This window comes from Chiloscyllium plagiosum, unplaced genomic scaffold, assembly GCF_037043375.1.
Source record: "Chiloscyllium plagiosum isolate Xiang-an unplaced genomic scaffold, Cpla_swu_hap1 HiC_scaffold_34, whole genome shotgun sequence".
NCBI classification, from domain to species: Eukaryota; Metazoa; Chordata; class Chondrichthyes; order Orectolobiformes; family Hemiscylliidae; genus Chiloscyllium; species Chiloscyllium plagiosum.
In genome coordinates, this window is record NW_028270172.1 from 30,340,598 (window position 1) to 30,365,094 (window position 24,497).

The 24,497-nt window shown below is 42.8% G+C and overlaps 1 protein-coding gene across 7 annotated transcripts in view; it reads right to left on the minus strand.

Annotated features, from left to right (window-relative positions):
• The window catches only part of LOC122564410 (catenin delta-2-like), a 1,213,649-nt gene that overhangs the window by 737,846 nt on the left and 451,306 nt on the right, over positions 1–24,497 (minus strand). For all 7 annotated transcript variants that reach the window (XM_043719230.2, XM_043719228.2, XM_087978581.1 and 4 more), the window contains one exon: positions 17,728–17,861. In XM_043719230.2, the coding sequence (XP_043575165.1) occupies positions 17,728–17,861 (134 nt within the window). The remainder of the gene's footprint in view (positions 1–17,727; positions 17,862–24,497) is intronic.

A 24,497-nucleotide genomic window follows, 5' to 3' on the forward strand; every position in this document is an offset into this window, starting at 1 on the left:
GCATTTTGTCACGGAGGCCCAGTACAGTAGGTCAAGGGCAATCTTTTGCTCCCAGACCAGGTACTTGTAAATGATCACTCAGTCACTAGTGGCAGTTAGAGTCAGGATCCACTCGTCATAAGGATTGACGAGCTGAACATCAGGCAGCCCATCACCTGTCTTGACTCATCTTCATACAATACTGTAGATTCCGTCAGGTGACCGGGACTGCTTTAACCTGGGTGGCAACCTCACCACACTGGCATGGTCTGGTATTGTGACCTCCTGGGGGAAGAGGACATCCCATCTCTGCACCATCTGATCCAGTAGGATACTGCCCACAAAGTAAGGTGCCAATATTTCTCTGTCTGCCAAGTTCTGGGCAAACATCAGGAACTGTGCAGAACAGCTCTGGACTGACAGTGCTAGTCTGGGTGCACAATGCTCTTTTAAAGATCGAGTTAATACAAAGGATGACAGTTAATCCTAAGATATCACGGAGTGAAGAATTGTTCTGGGTAAAGTAGTTACCACAGTTCCAGAGGATTGTAAAGTTACTCTCTCATTACTGCAGATGCTGGAGATTAGAGTCGCGAGTGTGATGCTGGAAAAGCACAGCAGGTCAGGCAGCATCTGAGGAGCAGGAGAGTCGATGTTTCGGGCAAAAGCCCTTCATCAGGAATGAGGCTGTGAACGGTGGTGAGATAAGTGGGGTTGGTGGTTTAACCTGAGGGTCACACACCTAAGGTAAGGGATGAAGTTGAGAAGGCAGGACCTTCATAGTAACCTCAGATGTTATGGAAATCGAGCCTGCATCTCTCTGCATCGCAAGGAATGGCGTGTGGTAAGATGGGTCCCAAATCAAATCATAAGGGATGACGTAGGGGCAGGGTAGGGAAATAATCATAGAGTCATTTAGCATAGAAACAGGCCCTTAGGCCCACAATCTCTATGCTAATCAACAAACAGCAAACTACATTAATCATGTTTACCTGCATTAATCCATTGGCTACTCTGCCAAGGTATTTTAAGTACTCATCCAACTACTTCTTAAATGTTGCAAGGATTCTTGCCTCCACTATCCTCTCAGGCAAAATGCTGTATATTTCTACCACCCTCTGGGTGAAAACAATTTCCCTCAGATCTCCAAACCTTACTCCTGACCTTAGGCTTACATCCTCTGGTCTTGACACATCTGCCATGGGGATTTTCATGATCTACCCCACCTATGCCTGTCACAGCTTAGTACACCTCAACCAGATTCCCTGTCAGCCTCCTCTGCTCCAAGAAAAACAAACCCAGCCTATCTGGCCTCTCCTAATAGCAGAGGCTTTTTATCCCAGACAACATCCTGGTGAATCTCCTCGGCAATGTCTCACATTCTGATGAGGGATGTTTGTCAAGATATGCCAAAAGAACTCGCTAGGCCACACGGTGAAAAGTCCTCCAAAAAAACCCAACACAACACAGATTTAGCCAAAAAAGATAAAATTCAGCCCACTGTCTCTATTTCAATAGCCACTTATGATAAAGCATTCCATGTTTGAATACATGGATAAAGAATCTTTTACCCTTCCCCTCATTTTAATACTGACAATCTTAAATGTAGGCTTCCTTGTTAACAACCTGTCACCCTCGAAAAGATCCATCACTATTCTCCATTCTTAAGTCAAGCTGTTTTATACATTTTTTTTCCAATAATTGCTCTTTTTAACTGCTAAATTTATGTTCCAAGGTAATCTTTCTTAACATCAAAAACTTTGAATTTTCTAAAAGCAACATATCTTTGCAACATCTTTAATAATCCTTGAAGTTAATGACTTTTTGCTTTAACACTCTTTGCTCCCTTGAGAAAGTCTCACATTTTTCAAATCTGCCTTTCTGTCTGTAAACTCTTCTCCCAGGTCTCAATTGAGTGAATTTTCACTGCATTTATTTCCATTGTTGGATTTTTTTTTCTCTCCAGTAATGCGTTACCCACAACTGAATTCAATACTCAAGCTACTGACTCACCAGATTTCCTGACCTTTGTATTGAGTGTCCAATATATGAAACCAATTTGTCCTTCTGACATATCAATGCACCTTTAAAATCTTGTCCTGGCATTTACCAGCTCTGTGGAGTTGAGATAGTTGGTCAGGTGGTTTATAAGATAATGAATGAAGGATGTGACCACTGTCTTCAAGGTAGTCATTCCATTACACAAGAGATCTGAAGTTGAATGGCAACCCACGTGCCTAGAGGTCAAATGAGCGAATTAAGTGGTTAATTAAGGACCTCTTCCTGCTGCCATTGCATTTTACCTCTCTGCCTTTTGGGAAGGCATCCAGGCATTCTTAAAGTGGTCTTGGGACAGGTGCCTCACAACTGGATGCTCTGTGGTCAATAGCTGCCCCAACAAGATGCTCCTGCCATGACCTAGCACTCCTGCCATCACACCTGGTGGTAACTACAAAGCTGCTAACCCTCCAACTGGCCAGCATACACATATTGTAAAAAAGAGAGGAGACAGAAGAGGTATCGGAGACATGAATATCTGTTCATTAAACAGATTAAGGAATAGTGCCAGAGGACTGACTGACAACTGATGTTGTTCATGTATTTTAAATAGAAGGGGCCCTGCAGATCAGTTTGCACAATTTGCAACAAGGAGGTCATATTTAACCAACTATATTGAACTACAGAAATTAGTATTAGAAAGAATAGATAAGCTTAATAGAATAGATGTAACATACTGTGATTTACTAAAGTCCTTCAATAAAGTATCACATAGCATGGGACGTAATGGTGTAAGAGAGGGGTAGCACCTCTCTCACATAGTTTTGTTCCACTCTTTGGAGTGGGTGTTGCTGTCCTGGTCCTCATCTTCAGCTAGTTTTTACTGTTACTCCATGCACAGGATAGTAGCTGTATCCCTATAAACCACTTTGACAGCTGGGCAAAACCAGTTGAGAATCATAGACTCCCTACATTGTGGAAGCAGGCCATTTGGCCCATTGAGCCCACACTGACCTTCCAAAGGATATCCCACTCAGATTCACCGCTCACCCAACCCTATCCCTGTAATCCTGCATTTCCCATGGCCAACCAACTTAACCGGAACATCCCAGGATACTATGGTCAATTTAGCATGGCCAATCCACCTCCTCTTCCTTAAGATTAATAGAGGAATATAAAATAATTAAACTACCTTTGAATCCTAATCTCCCAGAGATCGTTAACCTCCCAGATCATTTCTCTAATTTGCTTTATTGATTACCCTGTTCCACGTGAGTTACAGGAACTAACAAACATACAAATGTTGGCACTGTGCCATGGGCTACTGGAGAACACAGGAAGCAAAACAGCCTCACCATATACTCCCAGATTGGTTAGTAGTAAGCTAAGGAATGCAGCAAATCTCTCCACAATAATTGCTTAAATTCATGTAACACTTTTAATGTAATCTCATCTCAAAGCACTTCACAGGAACATGACAAAACAAAATATGAAAGTAACTGTTAAGGAGATATTGGGTCAGATGACTATAAACTCAGCCAAAAAGGAAGGTCTTAATGTGTGCCCTAAAGAAAGAAAGTGAAGGAGAAAGGCAAAGATGGAATTCCAAAGCTTCGGGCTCAAGCAGAAAAAGTTCAGCCACCAATTGTAGCTATTTTTAATCAAATTAGAGACTTAGAGTTGTACGGTCTGATATAAAAACAGAAATTGGTGTAGAAAGCCAGCAAGTTTGACAGCTGCTGTGGGGAGGGTTAATGTTTTGAAACTAATTGCCCTTTGTCAGAACCAAAGGCTCCAGGAACTGGTGATATTAATGCTGATGATAGGAGATGGTGGTGGTGGGGGGGTGGAGCGGGGAGGAATGTGTCAAGTAGATGCAGTGCACTCACATGATGGTCATGGGAAGCACTACTGGAAACTCCAAAGACTCCACATGAAGAGTTATGATATTGATTTTGTTCTACCTGGTCCAAGAAAATTAAGAAAATGGGGCGACCTCCTTCAAAAGCAAGTGCAGATCAGAGGGGGAGAGAAAGTTCAAGCAGAGGATGTCCCCAGCAAGCCAATCATTCATAACTGTATTGTGTTGTTGGCAGCAAAATCAAGATTAGAGTGGTGCTGGAAAAGCACAGCAGGTCAGGCAGCATCACATTCCTGATGAAGGGCTCCTGCCCGAAATGTCGATTTTCCTGTTCCTCGGATGCTGCCTGACCTGCTGTGCTTTTCCAGCACCACTCTAAGCTTGACTCTAATCTCCAGCATCTGCAGTTCTCATTTTGGCCTTGTTGGCAGCAGAACCTTCTGAGTGCTGACTGACCCGAGCAGTCACCTTGGAACCTACCGGAACCCTACCAAATGCTTCAAACTATGAGCATGTTCATCTTCACTGCAAAAGCTCAGCAGGAGTTTTCACACCCTTAATTCTCTTAAGTAAAAAGATTTAAGGGATGATCTAATTGAGGTGTTTAAGATAATTAGACGGATTGATCGGATAGACAGAAAGAAAAAAATGGTCTACTTTTTTTTCCTGGTCAGGGAATCCAGAAGAAGGAAGAATAACCTTGAAATTTGAGCTAGGCGATTCAAGTATGTTAGCACAGAAGTATTTCTTCACTTAGAGAGCTGGAGAAACCTGGAACTCTCTCCCCCACAATATTACTGACTTCATGGGAGTTGAAAATTTCAAATTTGGGATTGATAAGATTTTTATAAGGGAAGACATTGCAAATGGGACTAGATTAGCTTAGGATGTCTGGTTGGCATGGACAAGTTGGACCGAAGGGTCTGTTTCCGTACTGCACATCTCTATGTGTCTATAAAGGGTTACAGAGCCAAGACAAAATGATGGAATTCAGGTAGCACTCTGACTGAATGATGGAATGGTCTTGAGGGGTTGAGTGGCCTCCTACTGCACCCCATCCAGGCCTCAGATACCTAGGAGCTGTTCAATGCTGTAGACAATGCATTAACTCTACCTTTATGTGATTGGTTTCAAGAACAAATAAACTTTCTCTCAGCCAGTCCCACTCCATCCTCTACTGGTGGTCTAAAATAGGTGGCAATCTGGTTTAGCAGATTGGAGGTACTTCAAGATCAATAGAATGTAAATCAAACAAAAGGTTGGGTGGTTTATTCCACTAAAACAACGACCAGGGAATGAAATGCAAGGATTCTTCTTGTTTTCCGAGTTCAGCCCATGTCAGCAGAAATCACTCACTAACCCAACATGTAGTACTAATAAAAAAAAACACAGCTAGTCAAAATGTATTTAATAGGTAGCAGACCTAGCCTCCAGAATATAAATAACAGCCAACTGGTGAGGGACTCCAGTTCAACAAGTATTAATCCCAGTGTGAAGTCACAATCTCCAGGAGAGAATGGAGTATGAGAAGAATAGACAGATTTAATTTGGGAGAGGTGAAATGTAACGTTTCCTGACGAGCACATCTTCCAAAGGGTGACTGTGTGCTATTTCTACCCCAAGCACTCAAAGACCAGACACTGATGAATCACTCCATTGTGAACATGGTACATTGGGTTGCGGAATTTTCAAATTTCCTTTCCAGTCTCCAGTACTTCTTACATAAATTCACAAAGACCAGTGTGTAGCTGATGAAACCAGGAGCTGTCAATACTTGTTCCAATAAATATTAATTTTGTCTTGTAATTTAAAAGACCGCCAAACAATGCAATAAGTGGGCATCAGCTATTGGGTTGTCAGCTCTTAACTGGGAAAAGTTGCCATCAAGGTAAGCAGAGATGAACAAGAGATACAAAGAAAACATTGGGAATATTTATTACTTAAGCTCAAATATGCTAGTCAGGACGACCAAGTGCGTATTAAAAGAAATGTGAACTTTAGGCACATTAGTGTGTGAATCAATTGCTGTGAGAACATGAAAACTCTGCTTCAGATTGACTATGTAACGTAACAATTTAATTAATTCTTCATAAATTGCTTTATTTATTGCCATTTTGCATTGGCATTAATTTCTCTCCAGATCCAAACTATATAGGATTAAATAGGGAAGAGAAACTGCAGAAAATGATTGAGCAGCTTTTGAATATTTTGTAGAGATTTACCTTCACCATCTATTATTAGAAAAATATCTCAACAAATTGGCAGACTTGACAGAAAGTCTTTCATGAAGCAGCTTTGAATATCTGAGGACAATCCAAAGTGCCTTACAGCCAACAAAGCACTTCTGAGGTCACAAAAGTAATGCAGCAGCTAGTTTCTGCACAGCAGTGTGATAATGATAAATAATCTGCTTTTACAAGTGTTTTTAAGGGATACACATTGGCTAGGACAGTGGGGATAAACCCTGAACTTCTGTAGAATAGTTCTGTGTATTTTTTTTAACATTGTAGACATGCAGGAGGCTGCAAGAACACAGCAAGCCAAGCAGCATTGGGAGATGGAGAAGTCAACGTTTCTTCAGGGTTACACCTGAAACGTCGACTTCTGCACCTCCTGATGCTGCATGGCTTGCTGTGTTCATCCAGCCTCCTGATGCTGCCTGACTTGCTGTGTTCGTCCAGCCTCCTGATGCTGCCTGGCTTGCGGTGTTCTCCCAACCTCCTGATGCTGCCTGACTTGCTGTGTTCTCACAGCCTCCTGATGCTGCCTGACTTGCTGTGTTCGTCCAGCCTCCTGATGCTGCCTGACTTGCTGTGTTCGTCCAGCCTCCTGATGCTGCCTGACTTGCTGTGTTCTCACAGCCTCCTGATGCTGCCTGACTTGCTGTGTTCTCCCAGCCTCCTGATGCTGCCTGACTTGCTGTGTTCTCCCAGCCTCCTGATGCTGCCTGACTTGCTGTGTTCTCCCAGCCTCCTGATGCTGCCTGACTTGCTGTGTTCTCCCAGCCTCCTGATGCTGCCTGACTTGCTGTGTTCTCCCAGCCTCCTGATGCTGCCTGACTTGCTGTGTTCTCCCAGCCTCCTGATGCTGCCTGACTTGCTGTTCGTCCAACCTCCTGATGCTGCCTGACTTGCTGTGTTCTCCCAGCCTCCTGATGCTGCCTGACTTGCTGTGTTCTTCCAGCCTCCTGATGCTGCCTGACTTGCTGTGTTCTCCCAGCCTCCTGATGCTGCCTGACTTGCTGTGTTCTTCCAGCCTCCTGATGCTGCCTGACTTGCTGTGTTCTCCCAGCCTCCTGATGCTGCCTGACTTGCTGTGTTCTCCCAGCCTCCTGATGCTGCCTGATTTGCTGTGTTCTCCCAGCCTCCTGATGCTGCCTGACTTGCTGTTCGTCCAACCTCCTGATGCTGCCTGACTTGCTGTGTTCTCCCACCCTCCTGATGCTGTCTGGCTTGCTGTGTTCATCCAGCCTCCTGATGCTGCCTGACTTGCTGTGTTCTCCCACCCTCCTGATGCTGTCTGGCTTGCTGTGTTCATCCAGCCTCCTGATGCTGCCTGACTTGCTGTGTTCTCCCAGCCTCCTGGTGTTACCTGACTTACTGTGTTCTCCGAGCCTCCTGATGCTGCCTGACTTGCAGTGTTCTCACAGCCTCCTGATGTGGCCTGGCTTGCTGTGTTCGTCCAGCCTCCTGATGCTGCCTGATTTGCTGTGTTCTCCCAGCCTCCTGATGCTGCCGGACTTGCTGTGTTCGTCCAGACTCCTGATGCTGCCTGACTTGCTGTGTTCTCCCAGCGTCCTGATGCTGCCTGACTTGCTGTGTTCTCCCAGCCTCCTGATGCTGCCTGACTTGCTGTTCGTCCAACCTCCTGATGCTGCCTGACTTGCTGTGTTCTCCCAGCCTCCTGATGCTGTCTGGCTTGCTGTGTTCATCCAGCCTCCTGATGCTGCCTGACTTGCTGTGTTCTCCCAGCCTCCTGATGCTGCCTGACTTGCTGTGTTCTCCCAGCCTCCTGATGTGGCCTGGCTTGCTGTGTTCTCCGAGCCTCCTGATGCTGCCTGACTTGCAGTGTTCTCACAGCCTCCTGATGTGGCCTGGCTTGCTCTGTTCTCCCAGCCTCCTGATGCTGCCTGACTTGCTGTGTTCTCCCAGCCTCCTGATGCTGCCTGACTTGCTGTTTGTCCAACCTCCTGATGCTGCCTGACTTGCTGTGTTCTCCCAGCCTCCTGATGCTGTCTGGCTTGCTGTGTTCATCCAGACTCCTGATGCTGCCTGACTTGCTGTGTTCTCCTAGCCTCCTGATGCTGCCTGACTTGCTGTGTTCTCCCAGCCTCCTGATGTTACCTGACTTACTGTGTTCTCCGAGCCTCCTGATGCTGCCTGACTTGCTGTGTTCTCCCAGCCTCCTGATGTTACCTGACTTACTGTGTTCTCCCAGCCTCCTGATGCTGCCTGACTTGCTGTGTTCTCCCAGCCTCCTGATGCTGCCTGACTTGCTGTGTTCTCCCAGCCTCCTGATGCCGCCTGACTTGCTGTGTTCTCCCAGCGTCCTGATGCCGCCTGACTTGCTGTGTTCGTCCAGCCTCCTGATGCCGCCTGACTTGCTGTGTTCGTCCAGCCTCCTGATGCTGCCTGACTTGCTGTGTTCGTCCAGCCTCCTGATGCTGCCTGACTTGCTGTGTTCTCCCAGCCTCCTGATGCTGCCTGACTTGCAGTGTTCTCACAGCCTCCTGATGCTGCTTGACTTGCTGTGTTCGTCCAGCCTCCTGATGCTGCCTGACTTGCTGTGTTCTCCCAGCCTCCTGATGCTGCCTGACTTGCTGTGTTCTCCCAGCCTCCTGATGCTGCCTGACTTGCTGTGTTCGTCCAGCCTCCCAATGCTGCCTGACTTGCTGTGTTCGTCCAGCCTCCTGATGCTGTCTGGCTTGCTGTGTTCTCCCAGCCTCCTGATGCTGCCTGACTTGCTGTGTTCTTCCAGCCTCCTGATGTTGCCTGGCTTGCTGTGTTCTTCCAGCCTCCTGATGCTGCCTGACTTGCTGTGTTCTCCCAGCCTCCTGATGCTGCCTGACTTGCTGTGTTCTCCCAGCCTCCAGATGCTGCCTGACTTGCTGTGTTCTCCCAGCCTCCTGATGCTGCCTGACTTGCTGTGTTCTCCCAGCCTCCTGATGCTGCCTGACTTGCTGTGTTCTTCCAGCCTCCTGTCTGTCTACTTTGCACTTCAGCATCCGTAGTTTTTTGTCTGCAAGCATATATTTTTTTTAACAGGTCCCTAGTTTTAAAATCGCATCCAAAACACAGCAAGGCAAAAGAAAGCAGGTGAAGGGCAGAGTAAAAGTGGCATGTAACTCAATGTGGAGGCAATTCAGGCAGTCAGGGTGCGAGTGACAGAGATTCAGGAGTTAACTCATTGGTTCACAGATGAGCAGACAATGGGCTCCCCTGAAGTAGATGGAAGAATGGTGCACTCCTGCATGACACAGCATGGGACTGCATCATTCCCACAAGAAAACAGAGGTGTTAAAGGTGATGGCTGATGGCTGTCAGTTTGGATTGTCAAAATGTAGCAGCACTGTCCCTGCCTCCCGGGCAGATCGGAACAACTCGTCCGTCCTTTGCCAGACCAATTCTGGCAAGTGAAACAGAAACAGAAAATTGATGGAGAAACTGTGGACAGAAAACAGAGCTACCATTTTGAGTCCAAAGTCCCTTCTTTAGAGCTGAACTAAATTCAGGAAAGTGTGTTGCTGTTGTCTAGAAGCTACTGGCAAATGAAAACAGTTTGCCTGTGCTCCATCCTCCCCTCACCCCTCAGATCTTAATCCTTTCTCTCTCTCTTTGTTTTTTGTGAAAATTGTAAGAGTCCAGTCAGAGATTCTCTGAATAGTTTCAAAAATGGCAGTGAAAGCACTTACGGCACAAAGCCAATAAAGGTATTATCAAAACAAAAGATTACAAGGATAAAGAGAACAGATAGCTGTATGATAAGTGTCCCTTGTCTCTCAGGTGATGAATTGGATCTTGTGAGTTTTAAAATGGCTGTACTTTGTGAGTCAGAGTGGTAAGCTCAAATTTGTTTCAATGAAAAAGGGAGACCTTGCATGATATGAAATTGAAGGAAAAATGTAAATCTCATAATACAATTAACCTACTGGGTTGTATCATAAGGGTAATAGCAATGCAGACAGTGGCTGCGCTAGTGGAAATCTTTAGATTCTGAAAACGTTCCAGAGGATTGGAAAACTATCAGTGTAACACCCTATTCAAAATGGAAGAAAACACAAAACAGGTGATGACAGGCCAGTTAGCTCATCATCTACCATTGGGAAAGTGTTAGAGTCTATAATAAAGGATGTAATAGCAAAACATTCAGAAATACATAACACCCTCACAGCACCAGGGACGCAGGTTCAATTCCCACCTTGGGCAACTATCTGGGCAGAGTTTGCATATTCTCCCCGTGTCTGTGTGGGTTTCCTCGGGGGGTTCTCCGGTTTCCTTCCACTGTCCAAAATTGTGCAGGTCAGGTGAATTGGCCATGCTATATTGCCCATAGTGTTAGGCGCATTAGTCAGGGGGAATGGGACTGGGTGGGTTATTCTTCGGAGAGTTGGTGTGGACTTGTTGGGCTGAAGGGCCTGTTTCCATACTGTAAACAACCTAATTATAATTAAGAAGATTCAGCATGGCTTCATGAAAGGGAAATTACTGTTCCCAAATTTATTAGAATTCTTTGAGGAGGCAACAAGCAGGATTACTAAAAGTGAGACCAGTAGATATAATGTATTTGGATTTCAAAAAGTAATTTGATAAGGAACCACATGTAAGGTCACGTATTAAGATAACAGCACATGGTCTTGGGGTAATACCTTGAATATTAAATGTGGTTAGAGGATTGGCTAACTAATAAAAAACAGAAAGTATGGATAAGGGGGATATTTTTAGGATGACATTCTGCAGCTCATAGAATGCCAGAGGGATCAGTGCTATGGCCAAAATAATTTACAATATATAATAATGACTTGGAAGAGGGGAGTGAATCTGCTGTGCCAAGTTGCAGATGGCACAAAAATAGGTGGGAAGGTAAGTGGTGAGAATGACACAAAGAGTGAAACAGGCAGCTTGAGTGAGTGGGCAATAACTTCACAGGTGGAATATAATTTGGAAAAATGTGAGGTTGTGCACTTTGGCAAGATGAGTAGAGAAGCTGAATATTATTTAAATGGAAAAAGCTGCAGCACACTGGCTTTTCTGAGTCGTTGTGCATAAAATAAACAAAACATTAACATCCACATTTACCAGGTAATAGGGAAGACAAATTGATGTTGACATTTATTTCAAAGATAATGGATTGTGAAAATAAGGAAACCTAGTTAGACCATACACTAGTTAGACCATACACAGAACAGTGTGAACAAGTTTGGCTTCCTTATCTAAGGAAACATATATTGGCATTGGACACTGTCCACAGAAAATTCCCAAATTTGTGGTGTATGGAGGAATTTTCTTCTGAAGAAATGTTGATTAGTTTGCACCCGTACTCACTGCAGTTTGGAAGAATCAGACATGCCATAAATAAGCCACATAAGGATCTTCGAGCCGGGTGGATGTTTCCCCTTTGGTACAATAAAGAAATGGAGAGCATAATCTCAGAATAAGTGATTGCTCGATTAGTGCAGGATTTCTTCTCTCGGGCGGTAGTGAATCATGGAATTCTTTAATGTGGAGGACTATTGAGGCTGGATTGTTAACTATATACAAAGCTGAGATAGACAGATTTTTAATCAGTAAGGGAATCAAGAGCCATGGGGAAACAACATGAAAGTGGAGTTGACGATTATCAGATCAGTTATGATCCTATTGAATGGTGGAGTACACTTGTTAGGCTGTATGGCTGACTTCCACTCCTGTGTTATATGGCCTTATAGACATTACCTGTCCCAGTGTTATGATCAACTTGTCATAAAAATGTATCTTGTAAATCTCAATGATAATATAGATCTTGCCTGTGTCAATGTGAAGATGAACCTAGTCTGTCTCAGTGATGGGAGAGGTGACAGAACCTGTACAACAGGTTGCCTGAGCTAACTGTCAGGTAACAGTTTGGTTACCTGACAGTGAGTTAAAATGGGAACAGTAAGCCAGAAGCATATTTGTGATGCGTCAGGTCTTAAAACTATCCTCAATGGGTTTCCAATTGTAACACATTTCATAGAATCATAGAATCCCTACAGTGTGGAAACAGGCCATTTGGCCCAACAAGTCCACACCGACTCTCCAAACAGTAACCCACCCAGACCCATTCCCTTACCCTATTACTCTACATTTACCCCTGACTAATGTACCTAACTCACACATCCCTGAACATGATGGGAAATTTAGCCAATTCACCTTACCTGCACATCTTTGGATTTTGGGCGGAAACTGGCGTACCCAGAGGAAACCCACGCAGACACGGGGAGAATGATTAAACTCCACACAGACAGTCGCCTAAGGCTTGAATCAAATCCGTGTCCCTGGCGCCGTGAGGCAGCAGCGCTAACCAGTGAGCCACAGTGCCACTGTGAAAAACACCCATGCCACTTTTGGCTCTGAATAAATCTTACAGCAATGGAGTTGAACAGGAAAATTGTGGCCATGATGAAGATGCAACTTGTTTGTCCAGGATGCTCCATCAATTCCTACTACATGGTCAGCTGATGCTGGGTTTCACCACTGAAAAGCTTCGCTTGCTGTGTTATCACACGCATCTCCCGTGAACACTCATGACACTAAATTTGAATTGTAATAGCGTGGGAACCAGTCAGTCTAAAAGGCAGTAGAGTAGAAGGAGTGTCCACTTTCTGTGCTATCATTGTGAATGGAGGGCCATGATTAAAATTCTGCCCAAATGGTGAATCTTGTGTGTTTCCGTGACCTTTGCCTGTCTCAGTACCAGGTGGACCCTTAAGCAGTTCAGACACTTGCCCTGTGAAATTTACTTCTGTTTATATCATGTTGGTAGCCGTAGTACTACCTATGAGACAGAATCTTGCTGAGGTAATGGGGACCTCACCTACTAGTGACAGACCTCTGTTGCCTCTCTTCAGGAAGGCCCGCTGAATCACAAGATACTCGAACAATGGTGAACCTACTGTTGGGTTCTCCCCTAGTGTCAAGATCCCAAAGTCTCGCCTACTGAAAGCGACCAGCCGATCAGAAGTGATAGCTCTTATGCTCACCACAGGCTAGGCCATGCCTGCTGCAGATAAAACACCCACCGGAATCTCAGGATTGTAGCACAACACACGCCACGGTAAGATTGGAAAGTGGAAGGTTTTTTTGCAGGATGCAGGTTGTGGACAGTATGGGATAGAGGGGTCAGCAAGAAGAGAAGGGCATTGGCTCTCAGTGGACCTTCCATCCCAAGTCCAATCCCTCGATCAGACACTTTGATCAAGATCACAAGCTCGCCAGACAATTTCAGCTTTTAAAACCAGTACCAGTTGGATGAGGCCCTTGTATTCTCATTAGCTGGCCGATAAAAAGCCTCAATTAACAGTAGGGTCAACCATGGGTCTTTCAACCTAGAATATAATTCCAGTGGAGGCAGTAAAGTGACTGAGCTCATGAAAGCCACCAACCCTCCCTATTAACTGACCTTTCTGTCTCCAAGATCACCATCAGCGACAGCAGAGGATTCCACTCAGAGTTTCCAATTAGGTGCAATACTTCTTATCAAAGACCCTGTGATATGTTAAATCTTGAATCCTATTATGTTGCAATCCATTTCTCAAAGCAGTCTCATACTCTTCTACACTCTTTAATCAACTGTGGCCTTTTTATTAAATGAAGATTACATAGATCATTTCCAAAAAGTGGAGGCAAAAACTCTAAGAATAAAATAAAAGTCCAGTGAAATTTCATCCAGTCATGATTCTGTCACCAGTCATCACCATGTTATGCAATTTTTCTTTCATCTTAAACTGCTGTTGTGCTCTGTATGCTGTCCTTTTAGCCGATCAATAGAACTGTATATTATTGCAGTCTATCTGTGCTGTAATTACAGATACTGTCACTTACATGTCCTTACTCTCAGAATTCAGCACATCATCACTCCAACATAGTGACTATGTAGTAATTCCTTTTAGGTTTCTATGCACTGAATACAATTAACCTTTCACTCCCATTGGTAACGCAGAGATAAACGGGGCTGGGTGCTGTATCATTTAAAAGAAAACACAAGCTTCATCAACCAAATAACAGAACGTTTGTTTTGGCAATTGCAATGAAAATATCAGAACACAATGGTATATAAGGTAAAAAGAAACATCTTCATTTATTGAGGAATATTGTGTAGTGTGTTGTAAGTATGTAATGGCAACTTTAATCTCATTGATTTTTGAAGAAGAAACTAAATGTAAGAGGAAAATAAGTCTCATATTGCTCATTGTGTCTTAAACCCAGATACATTTTATTCTGAGGCATCTGTAATTCCAGTTTGAAAGAAAAATTTTACGATGTCTTTCAATACCAATTAATCCATTTCCTATTACACACAGTTTGTTCAGAATTCAAAACAAACAACACTAAATTGAACTCAAAGTATAAAATAAAATGGCATCCAAATTTAGAAAGAGGGACAGACCCCTTTAGTGTACAAAATTGCATTCAAACACAAATAATAATAAATCAAAGCATTTTTTTTCAAACATTTCAACTCAGCTAAACATTGCACTTTTTCAAAGTCAGGTTGTACCAGAAGAATCTGATAATCTCAGGATGTTTTATTCCATTTAAAAACAAAAGTAACAACTCAGTTCGAAGTGTTGCAATATAAATGTCTCTATCAGTTTTGATTGTTTCAATGTACTACACCATTTCTAACACGTAATAACTTCAAATTCTAATAAGCAGTTTTTCACTGACACCATTCGAAACAAATGCAAATGATTTCTCCTCCACAAGTGTTTAGCTACAGCATTTAGTGTTGCCAACTCTGATTGAGTGTATTGTACAAGACCCACTTTCTCCAACTGTCCCGTCACCCAAAGCTCCTGTCAGTGATCATCCATAATCTCTGGGATTCCTGCCTTTCCATGTCAACTGGAAAATGTAACTCAATACTTTTTGACCAAATTATACAGCCTTTTCCCCCAATTGGCAATACTTTTACACAAAGTACGGCAAGAAATAAACTAAAGTGTTGTTGTGGTTCTGTTCGCCGAGCTGGGAATTTGTGTTGCAGATGTTTCGTCCCCTGTCGAGGTGACATCCTCAGTGCTTGGGAGCCTCCTGTGAAGTGCTTCTGTGATATTTCCTCCGGCATTTATAGTGATTTATACCTGCCGCTTCCAGTTGTCAGTTCCAGCTGTCCGCTGCAGTGGCCGGTATATTGGGTCCAGTTCGATGTGCTTATTGATTGAATCTGTGGATGAGTGACATGCCTCTAGGAATTCCCTGGCTGTTCTCTGTTTGGCTTGTCCTATAATAGTAGTGTTGTCCCAGTCAAACTCATGTTGCTTGTCATCTGAGTGTGTGGCTACTAAGGATAGCTGGTCATGTCGTTTCGTGGCTAGTTGGTGTTCATGGATGCGGACCGTTAGCTGTCTTCCTGTTTGTCCTGTTTTGTGCAGTCCTTGCATGGGATTTTGTACACTACATTGTTTTTGCTCATGCTGGGTATCGGGTCCTTCGTCCTGGTGAGTTGTTGTCTGAGAGTGGCTGTTGGTTTGTGTGCTGTTATGAGTCCTAGTGGTCGCAGTAGTCTGGCTGTCAGTTCAGAAATGTTTTTGATGTATGGTAGTGTGGCTAGTCCTTTGGGTTGTGGCATGTCCTCATTCCATTGTCTTTCCCTTAGGCATCTGTTGATGAAATTGAGGGGGTATCCGTTTTTGGCGAATACATTGTATAGGTGTTCTTCTTCCTCTTTTTGCAGTTCTGGTGTACTGCAGTGTGTTGTGGCCCTTTTGAACAGTGTCTTGATGCAACTTCTTTTGTGTGTATTGGGGTGGTTGCTTTCGTAGTTTAGGACTTGGTCTGTGTGTGTGGCTTTCCTGTATACCTTTGTGGTGAATTCTCCACCTAAAGTGCACAAACCAGACATCCCACTCAGACCAATAGTATCACTACCAGGGACACCATCTCACAAACTGGCTAAAGAACTACAGCAGAAACTGAAACACCTGATCAGCGGATCCAGACACTCTATACAGTCAACACAGGAATTCTTGGACATCATCAGAAATATACACATAGACAAGGAAGAAACTATGGTCTCATTCGATGTAACGGCACTGTTCACCTCTAATCGACAAAACCCTCGCCAGAGAAACAATAGCCAACCTGCTGGACATACAGAACAGACAACAAGACGGGGAACCTATCAACAAAGATTGCATACTCAAACTACTGGACCTGTGCCTCACAACACACTTCACATTCAACAACCAAATATATGAACAAATCAACGGCACAACAATGGGCTCACCCATCTCTGGACTCATAGCAGAAGCAGTAATACAAAGGTTAGAACAAACAGTCTTACCGCAAATTCAACCCAAACTCTGGGTCAGATATGTAGATGATACCTTTGTAATCATTAAAAACACATAAATAGAGAACACACATCGGATCATCAATGCCACACTCACAGGAATCCAATTCACTAGAGAGGAAGAAAATGACAACCAACTCCCATTCCTAGACATGATGGTACAGAGAACACCGAACGGCGAATTCACCAAAAAGGTTTACAGGAAAGCCACACACACAGACCAAGTCCTAAACTACAAAAGCAACCACCCCAACACACACAAAAGAAGTTGCATCAAGACACTGTTCAAAAGGGCCACAACACACTGCAGTACACCAGAACTGCAAAAAGAGGAAGAAGAACACCTATATAATGTACTCGCCAAAAACGGGTACCCCCGCAATTTCATCAACGGATGCCTAAGGGAAAGATAACGGAATGAGGACATGCCACAACCCAAAGGACTAGCCACACTACCATACATCAAAAACATTTCTGAACTGACAGCCAGACTACTGCGACCACTAGGACTCATAACAGCACACAAACCAACAGCCACTCTCAGACAACAACTCACCAGGACGAAGGACCCGATACCCAGCATGAGCAAAACCAATGTAGTGTACAAAGTCCCATGCAAGGACTGCACAAAACACTACATAAGACAAACAGGAAGACAGCTAACCGTCCGCATCCATGAACACCAACTAGCCACGAAATGACATGACCAGCTATCCTTAGTAGCCACACACTCAGATGACAAGCAACATGTGTTCGACTGGGACAACACTACTATTATAGGACAAGCCAAACAGAGAACAGCCAGGGAATTCCTAGAGGCATGTCACTCATCCACACATTCAATCAATAAGCACATCGACCTGGACCCAATATACCGGCCACTGCAGCGGACAGCTGGAACTATCAACCGGCAGTTGACAAATCGCTATAAATGCTGGAGGAAGCATCACAGAAGCACTTCACAGGAGGCTCCCAAGCACTGAGGATGTCACCTGGACAGGTTATGAAATGTCTGCAACACAAATTCCCAGCTCGGCGAACAGAGCCACAACAACGAGCACCCGAGCTACAAATCTTCTCACAAACTTTGAAAACCAAAGTGTTCTAAGAAAATGAAACAAAGAAAGTTCTGTTATGATTTTTCTTCTGGTTGTTCAATGCAATGTCCTGAAGATTAATTTGCAATTCCTGGAGACTATCAGGCAACCTGAAGTGTTGGCAACTTTAACCATATTCAGTACCAGAAAATAGGTACATTTTAAGAGCTGTTGCATCAGAAAGCCTTCTTTTGAATTTGGAATTCTCAGTGTATTTTCTTCCTTCCTCTGAGTAAACATGATTAAACACAGGTTACATACCTGTTCTTTGACTGACGCCAGAATAGCAGAAGTGGTCTCTGGCTCAGAGCCATCTCCATTGGAAGCAGTCAGCATGGGGCTCAGCAAGCTGTTTTTTTCCGATACAGATGGCTGGTCTGGAACTGGCATCACTCCTGCATATTTTGGAAGAGAGTTGTAAGAGGAAGGGGAAAGAAACAAAAAAAAGTGTAAAGATAATAGGCACATGCCTCCAAATGTTATGTAGAACTTTACAGCACAGAGACAGGCCATTTGGATTGACAGATATATGAAGTGCTTATGTTCTCTAGCCTCTTCCTCCCACTCTACCTATCATAATTTTCCCCTATTCCCCTCTCTCTTGTGTAATTATCTACCTTGCTCTTACTTCTTGCAGTTGTTACGATAGTTCATTTGAATTCCCTCACGAGGGGTGTGCATCTGTCTCATTAAGCCTTTCACAATCTTAAAGATCTCTACCAGGTCATCTCTCAGACTTTACTTTTTCAGAGAAATGAGCCTTATTGTAATTAGTTTGTCCTGGCAGTTGTACTATCTCAGATTGTGTATAGTTCTTGTAAGTTGTCTTTGCATTTCCTCAAGTCTCTTCATACCTTCCTTTCTAGCATCAACTCACACAATGGAATTCAATCATCTATAATCAGGAATCTAAGGTTAAGCCTGATTTAGCAATGTGATGTATATGTTGTACTGAGTGAACAGCAGCAGGCTTTATTGAACACAACTGCATACAGCAGATGGTGAGGGAGAATGTCTTACTTGGAGCTGTGTACACTCAAGCTCCAGTTACATGTGTTCAGATGTCATGACAATATAGCTCCCTTTGCATATGCTCAGTAACGATCCTAAAGCAAAAGTACAATTCCCCTCACTGTATTCTTGACAGTCATTTAAAGACGTTTTTACTTTCCACTGAACTGAAACCAAACAGCTAAATCATCAGAATTCCTAACTCAGCACTTTGCATCCAAAGTTTGGTAAATCCTTAAATCTGCACATAGCAGAGATGAATTTAATCAGCTTTCAATCAAGATGCTGAGCAGATCTGAGGTTGTGTCTTCAACCATTGACAGAGAGCAAGATGTCATCTTTACTTTTTAATGAGCTTGATCAGATAAAACACACCTCTGCGACACGTCCAATTTGAACCATGCACATTCCTTGCTGACTGATCAGAGGCAGGACTGAAGTTAATATTGAAGGTTGGGTTGGAGTAGTTATACTTCAAACACTCCAATCTGCATTGTCTTTTATTTACTTTTCTTCCAAGGGTCATCATATCCAGCAATGAATGAAGAAATATCATTCGTTCCCAGCATTTCCCAAGCAGTGGAACATGAGTATTTTCAGTTTCTCTTCCACACCCTCCCCCAACCCTTCTGTACCTGCACTCTGACTGCCATCAGTAACTCTCCCAAATCTTCCCTAACCTGAAACATCAGAGCTTGACAGAATAAGGAAGACAGCTACTTATAGGATATGTTCTGGTTCAGTGGTAACAGTGGTCACTTCTGAGTCAAATGATTGTAGGTGCAAGTCTCTGCCTGGAGACATGACCATCTAACCTAGACTAACAATCCAACACGGCATTCAGTGAGTACTGCGCACTGTGAGATGTGCCAACTTTCAGATGAGACTTTAAACTGAAGCCCTGTCCTCAGGTACTTAAAAATGTCCTCAGGTACCATTTCCGAAGACAATCAGGATCTTTTTCAAAGGTGCCCTTAACCAATATTACCTCTCAATCAACTATTTTAAAACAGATTATATATCAGGCCATTATAACATTGCTGTTTGTAGGGACTGTTGGTGAAGAGTTGGTCAAATGGGCAGCGCTGTGATTTCTCAGAATATTTTAATAGGGTTCAGGAATCATTCAATTAGAACAGATATCACAAGAAATTTCCAATTTAAAAAAATGGGTGGATCTTGTGACAAGAGCCTGAATTTTGCAGATCCACGTTGAGGATGCCAAACAACACCACCTGGCTAAATAATTCATCTTTTAACTTCACGGTGATATTGAAGAGTCATTCATATCTGTTTGCCAAGTTGAAGATGTTTGCATCAATATATAAACAGCTATGCGCCAAGGTTACCATGGAAAGTAACATCTCTCAAATACAATATGGTCTAGGGTGATGTCAATGTAGCAGATATACAGGATTGTGAGAATATCTTCTGATTGTTTTGTAGGATTTGATTGACAGGTCAATCAGGATGTGTAAACTGAGGCCGTTGACTAGGGATTTGAAAAACATAAAAGGACCAAAAGGTAATATCGATATAGAAAAGAAAAGTGAAGGCCAAAGCATTCTTTGCTGGAAGAGCAAATCATAATTTTATGGGAGAGTATTAGTCAACCACACGGCTGTAAATGAGAGGATTCTGGGGTTAAAAAAATTGGTAATGCCACTCAAGTGTATGTATAATTATCAATGATAGTAATGATATTATTATTCACCTGTCATACTGCAAATTCTAGTACTTTGCATTGTCACTTTTAAGAACGAACATCTCTCCTCCATCAGGAACTTGTGTGCAAATTTGCTGCTGTGTTTTCTGCAACTGTAAGGATAGTTCAAAAATATTTGATTGACTATAAAATAGTTTAGAATGCCATGACATTATGGAAGGGACTGTATAAATCTAAGTACTTTCTTTCTTGTCTGTCTTTATTTGAGAGGTAAAACCTATCGAGGACCAGAGGGGATAGTTTCAGAATAAAAGAGTGACAATTTAAAACTGAGATGAGGAGGAATTTCTTCTCTTGAGGAGTTGAGTTTCTTTGTAACTCCTTGCCACAGAGAGCTGGAGGGGCAGAGTAGGGTTATGGGGTAAGGGCTGGAATGAGGAAGGTCAGATCAGCCATGAACCTATTGAATAGCACAGCAGGCTCAAGGGGCTGAATGGCCGACTCCTGTTTCTATTCTTTATTGTCACACTGTACCTTTGCTGACTATCATGAAAATAAACTTGAAAGTCACTCCATCGGTACTGAACTGAAGTACCAACAAAGAAATTGCATTCAAATATCTGAATTATAGACACAGCTGACAAAAAGGTTAATATGGTGCCGCATTTTGAAATTCTAATCCTTCAGGGGCTTCCTCTGAATCTTCAGCAAAGATAACCAACCAGTCTTTGCAGTTGTAACAGTTAGCTTTTTTATCAGGTCTCCATTGAACAGGTTTCAAAATGATGGTCCAATGTTTCGGAAGAGAAGTCAGAACTACCTCACATCACTTGTAGAGAATGTCAGAGTCCCTTCCACACCTTGAACAGTCTCCACTGCACATTTTAAGTGACTGATGCAAACAAATTAGTCAACGGCCATATCAGATTATATGAGACAGATACGGTTGGTTTCTTTGTTTTATTTTTTCCTCAAGTTTGGAAACTGTTATTATTGTATTGATGTATACAGTCAATTGTTTGGGGAACTAATTCTGATTTTCTTTCCAAACTAAGCTCACACATGTCACCACAGGCAAAATGTGAGAGTTTATTTATTCGTAAATTCCTGAGATTAGCCATGTGAAGTGCAAGCAAATACAATTTACTTGTCATTCTTTATTTATTCATCTGCCAGATGTGGGCATTGCTGGCTGGCCAGCATTTATTATGCTATCCCTATCTGCCCTTGAGAAGATGGTAATGAGCTGTCTTTTGAATCCCGGCAGTCCACCTGCTGTGGGCTGACCCACAATGCCATTAAGAAGGGAATTCTAGGATTTTAACCCAGTGACAATGAAAGAGCGGAGATATATTTTCAATTCGGGATGGTGAGTGGCTTCGAGGGGAACTTGAAGGTGATGGTGTTCCCACATATCTACTGCCCTTGTCCTTCTAGCTAGAAGTATTCGTGTGTTTGGAAGGTGATGTACACACTGCTACAACTGAGTGCTGGCGGTGGAGGGAGTGGATGCTTGTGGATGCAGTCCCAATCAAGCAGGCTTCTTTGTCCTGGATGGTGTCAAGCTTCTTCAGCACTCATCCGGGTAAGTGGGGAGTATTTCATCACATTCCTGACTTGTGCCTTGTAGATGGTGGACAGACTTTGGGGAGTGGGAAGTGAGCTACTCACTGCAGTATTCCTAGCCTCTGATCTGCTCTTGCAATCAGTGTGTTTGTGTGGTGAGTACAGTTGAGTTTGTGGTCAATGATGACTCCCAGAATGTTGACAGTTGGGGATGCAGTGATGGTAACATCATTGAATGTCAAGGAGTGGTGGTTAGATTGTCTCCTATTGGTGATGGTCATAGCCTGGCATTTATGTGGTGCAAAATTTCCAGCCTTATCTCTGCAAGAATAGAACTGAACTTACAATTGCTTATTTACCCAAGTGATATTACTAGATGGCGGATTCTATATAAAAAAAAGACTGCTCCCTGTCATCTGAAACAATGGAACACTGAGGTATCAATTAGTAGATTGATACCTCAGTAATGCTAGGAGTACAAGGTAATTCGGGTTAATAAGCTTTGCTCATAACAACTGAATCCTAAAGCTGTTGCATTTTTCATAGTCATTCTGATTTTCTCCCATCATAATTATAGCTATCAAAGAGGAGCAACATGCTTGTATGACAAGCACTTAAAATCTGATTATGCCACAAAATTAAATAATTCTACCTTTCACAAAAGCACATCAAACAATGCAAGCTTTTTAGGGATAAGCAATTTAAAGTCTTTTAACATGAAAGCTTTACTTTGTTTTCTCAACTCCACAGGAAGATGGAACCGAGCACTTAGACCTTCTCAAGGATGAGAAATAGGGAATACAAACTGATTCCATTTGCAACACACACAAACTGAGAATGAATAGAAACATCTAAGAGGAAAAAAGATGCTCAATTATTTAATTTAAATTATACAGGGAGAATTGAATTATGCAGAGTGCTTTCTGTTTAACAAAAGCATTGCAGCATTCCCATATAATGGTATATGTGGACTAACAAGTTGACCTCACAAACAACAGCATACAGTGAGCTGTTTTCAATGTGGTCGATGGCATACCAATCGTTTAGTGCCTGTCATTACATTGAGAGATCTCAAAGGTCACAAAGAGATTTCCAACAACAGCAGCTCAGAGTGATCTTCCAACTGATTTCAAAGCTGTGCTGCTGGGCGTCAAAATGGTCAGCGCAGGAAACACCCAATCAAGCACTTGAATTCCTGCTACAGGAAATCTTGTAACACATCACTATCCCCCCATTAAAATAATTTGCACAGTGTTGCACTAACAACTCAGCATAAAGCTGAATTGCAACAAGATCTGGGGCGGCACAGTGGCTCGCACTGCTGTCTCACAGCACCAGGGACCTGGGTTCAATTCCTGCCTCGGGCAACTGTCTGTGTGGAGTTTGCACATTCTCCCTGTGTCTGTGTGGGTTTGCTCCGGTTTCCTCCCACAGTCCAAACATGTGATGGGCACGTGAATTGGCCATGCTAAATTGCCCCTAGTGTTAGGTGCATTAGTCTGAGGGAAATGGGACTGGGTGGGTTACTCTTTGGAGGGTTGGAGTGGACTTGCTGGGCCGAAAGGCCTGTTTCCACACTGTAGGGAATCTAACCTAACTCTGCTGTGCATTTACTCAACCTCATTCCAACAAAGTATTACATGTTGATCTGACCCGCCTCCTGATTGTAGTTCTATGCTGTTTTCTTCATATTGAACTTCTATTATTCCAATGGTATCTTTTAAAAAAAGAAAATGATAAATCTTTCTAAATGGTGGAAAGCTTTGTGAAGCATGGTTCTTTAAAAATTGTCTATTTTGTTTAGTGGGTTGGGGTGGATTTGTTTAAAATAATTTTGTTTGCTTCATAATCGATACAATTTTTCAGTTGTGAAATTACCTTGCAAGTCCCTCCTTCAAAACATGGGGTTGAATTACATGACCAAAATCCAATATAGAACAGTTCATGCTTGCCATTCAACCTCAAGATTAGTTTATAGCCTTCAATTTAATCTCCTATATATCTGTTTTTCAAAAATACTTTCATTGAAAATGCAGAGATTTAGAATACAAACAACAATGATTGGAAGCAAAGCTGAACTTGCATCAGGAAGAATATCAACCCAGACAGCTCAAGGTTATCACTCAAACGCTGAGAATAGATGACAGGTATATTACCAGAATCCATAATCTACTTCTTTAGTAATTGATTTATTGCCTCAAGTTACATTGGTACCTGTCACTGAGCAGCACATTGGACCTATGGAACCCAGTTATTTAGAACGGATTTTCCAAGTGACTGTCCACACAAACACTGTGGGGTAGAAATTAATCATTGGGCGGTAGCAAACGCAGAAGGTATCACATTGATTATGCATGCAGCTCGATATTCAGTTTCATTGACTTAACCAGAACTAAATATCAAACTTGGTGTTTAATTATGGGCTGCATGATTTGTTGATGACTGCTTTGCAGTACTGCCCAAGGTGAATTTCTATTCCTCAGAACTATTGCTTGGAAACTCCATGAGGCTTTTCTGTAAATCCATTAAAGATATCCTTATTAGAAAGAGGCACCAGTAGAAGGCTTTACTGAGTTGAACTGCCTATTAGACATCCCTGCCTGAGGTCACACCTGCAGAAACTACTGTTTGTAAAATTTATAGTTAAAAATTATCCAATGCTAAACATTCAAACCCAGAAAGATATATAAAGCTCATTTGCCAAGTATACCACTGTGGAAGGTAATGTTTTCCCAATGGTTAATGCTGAAGACTAATATGCTTCATCTAATCTGTGATGTCATTAGTG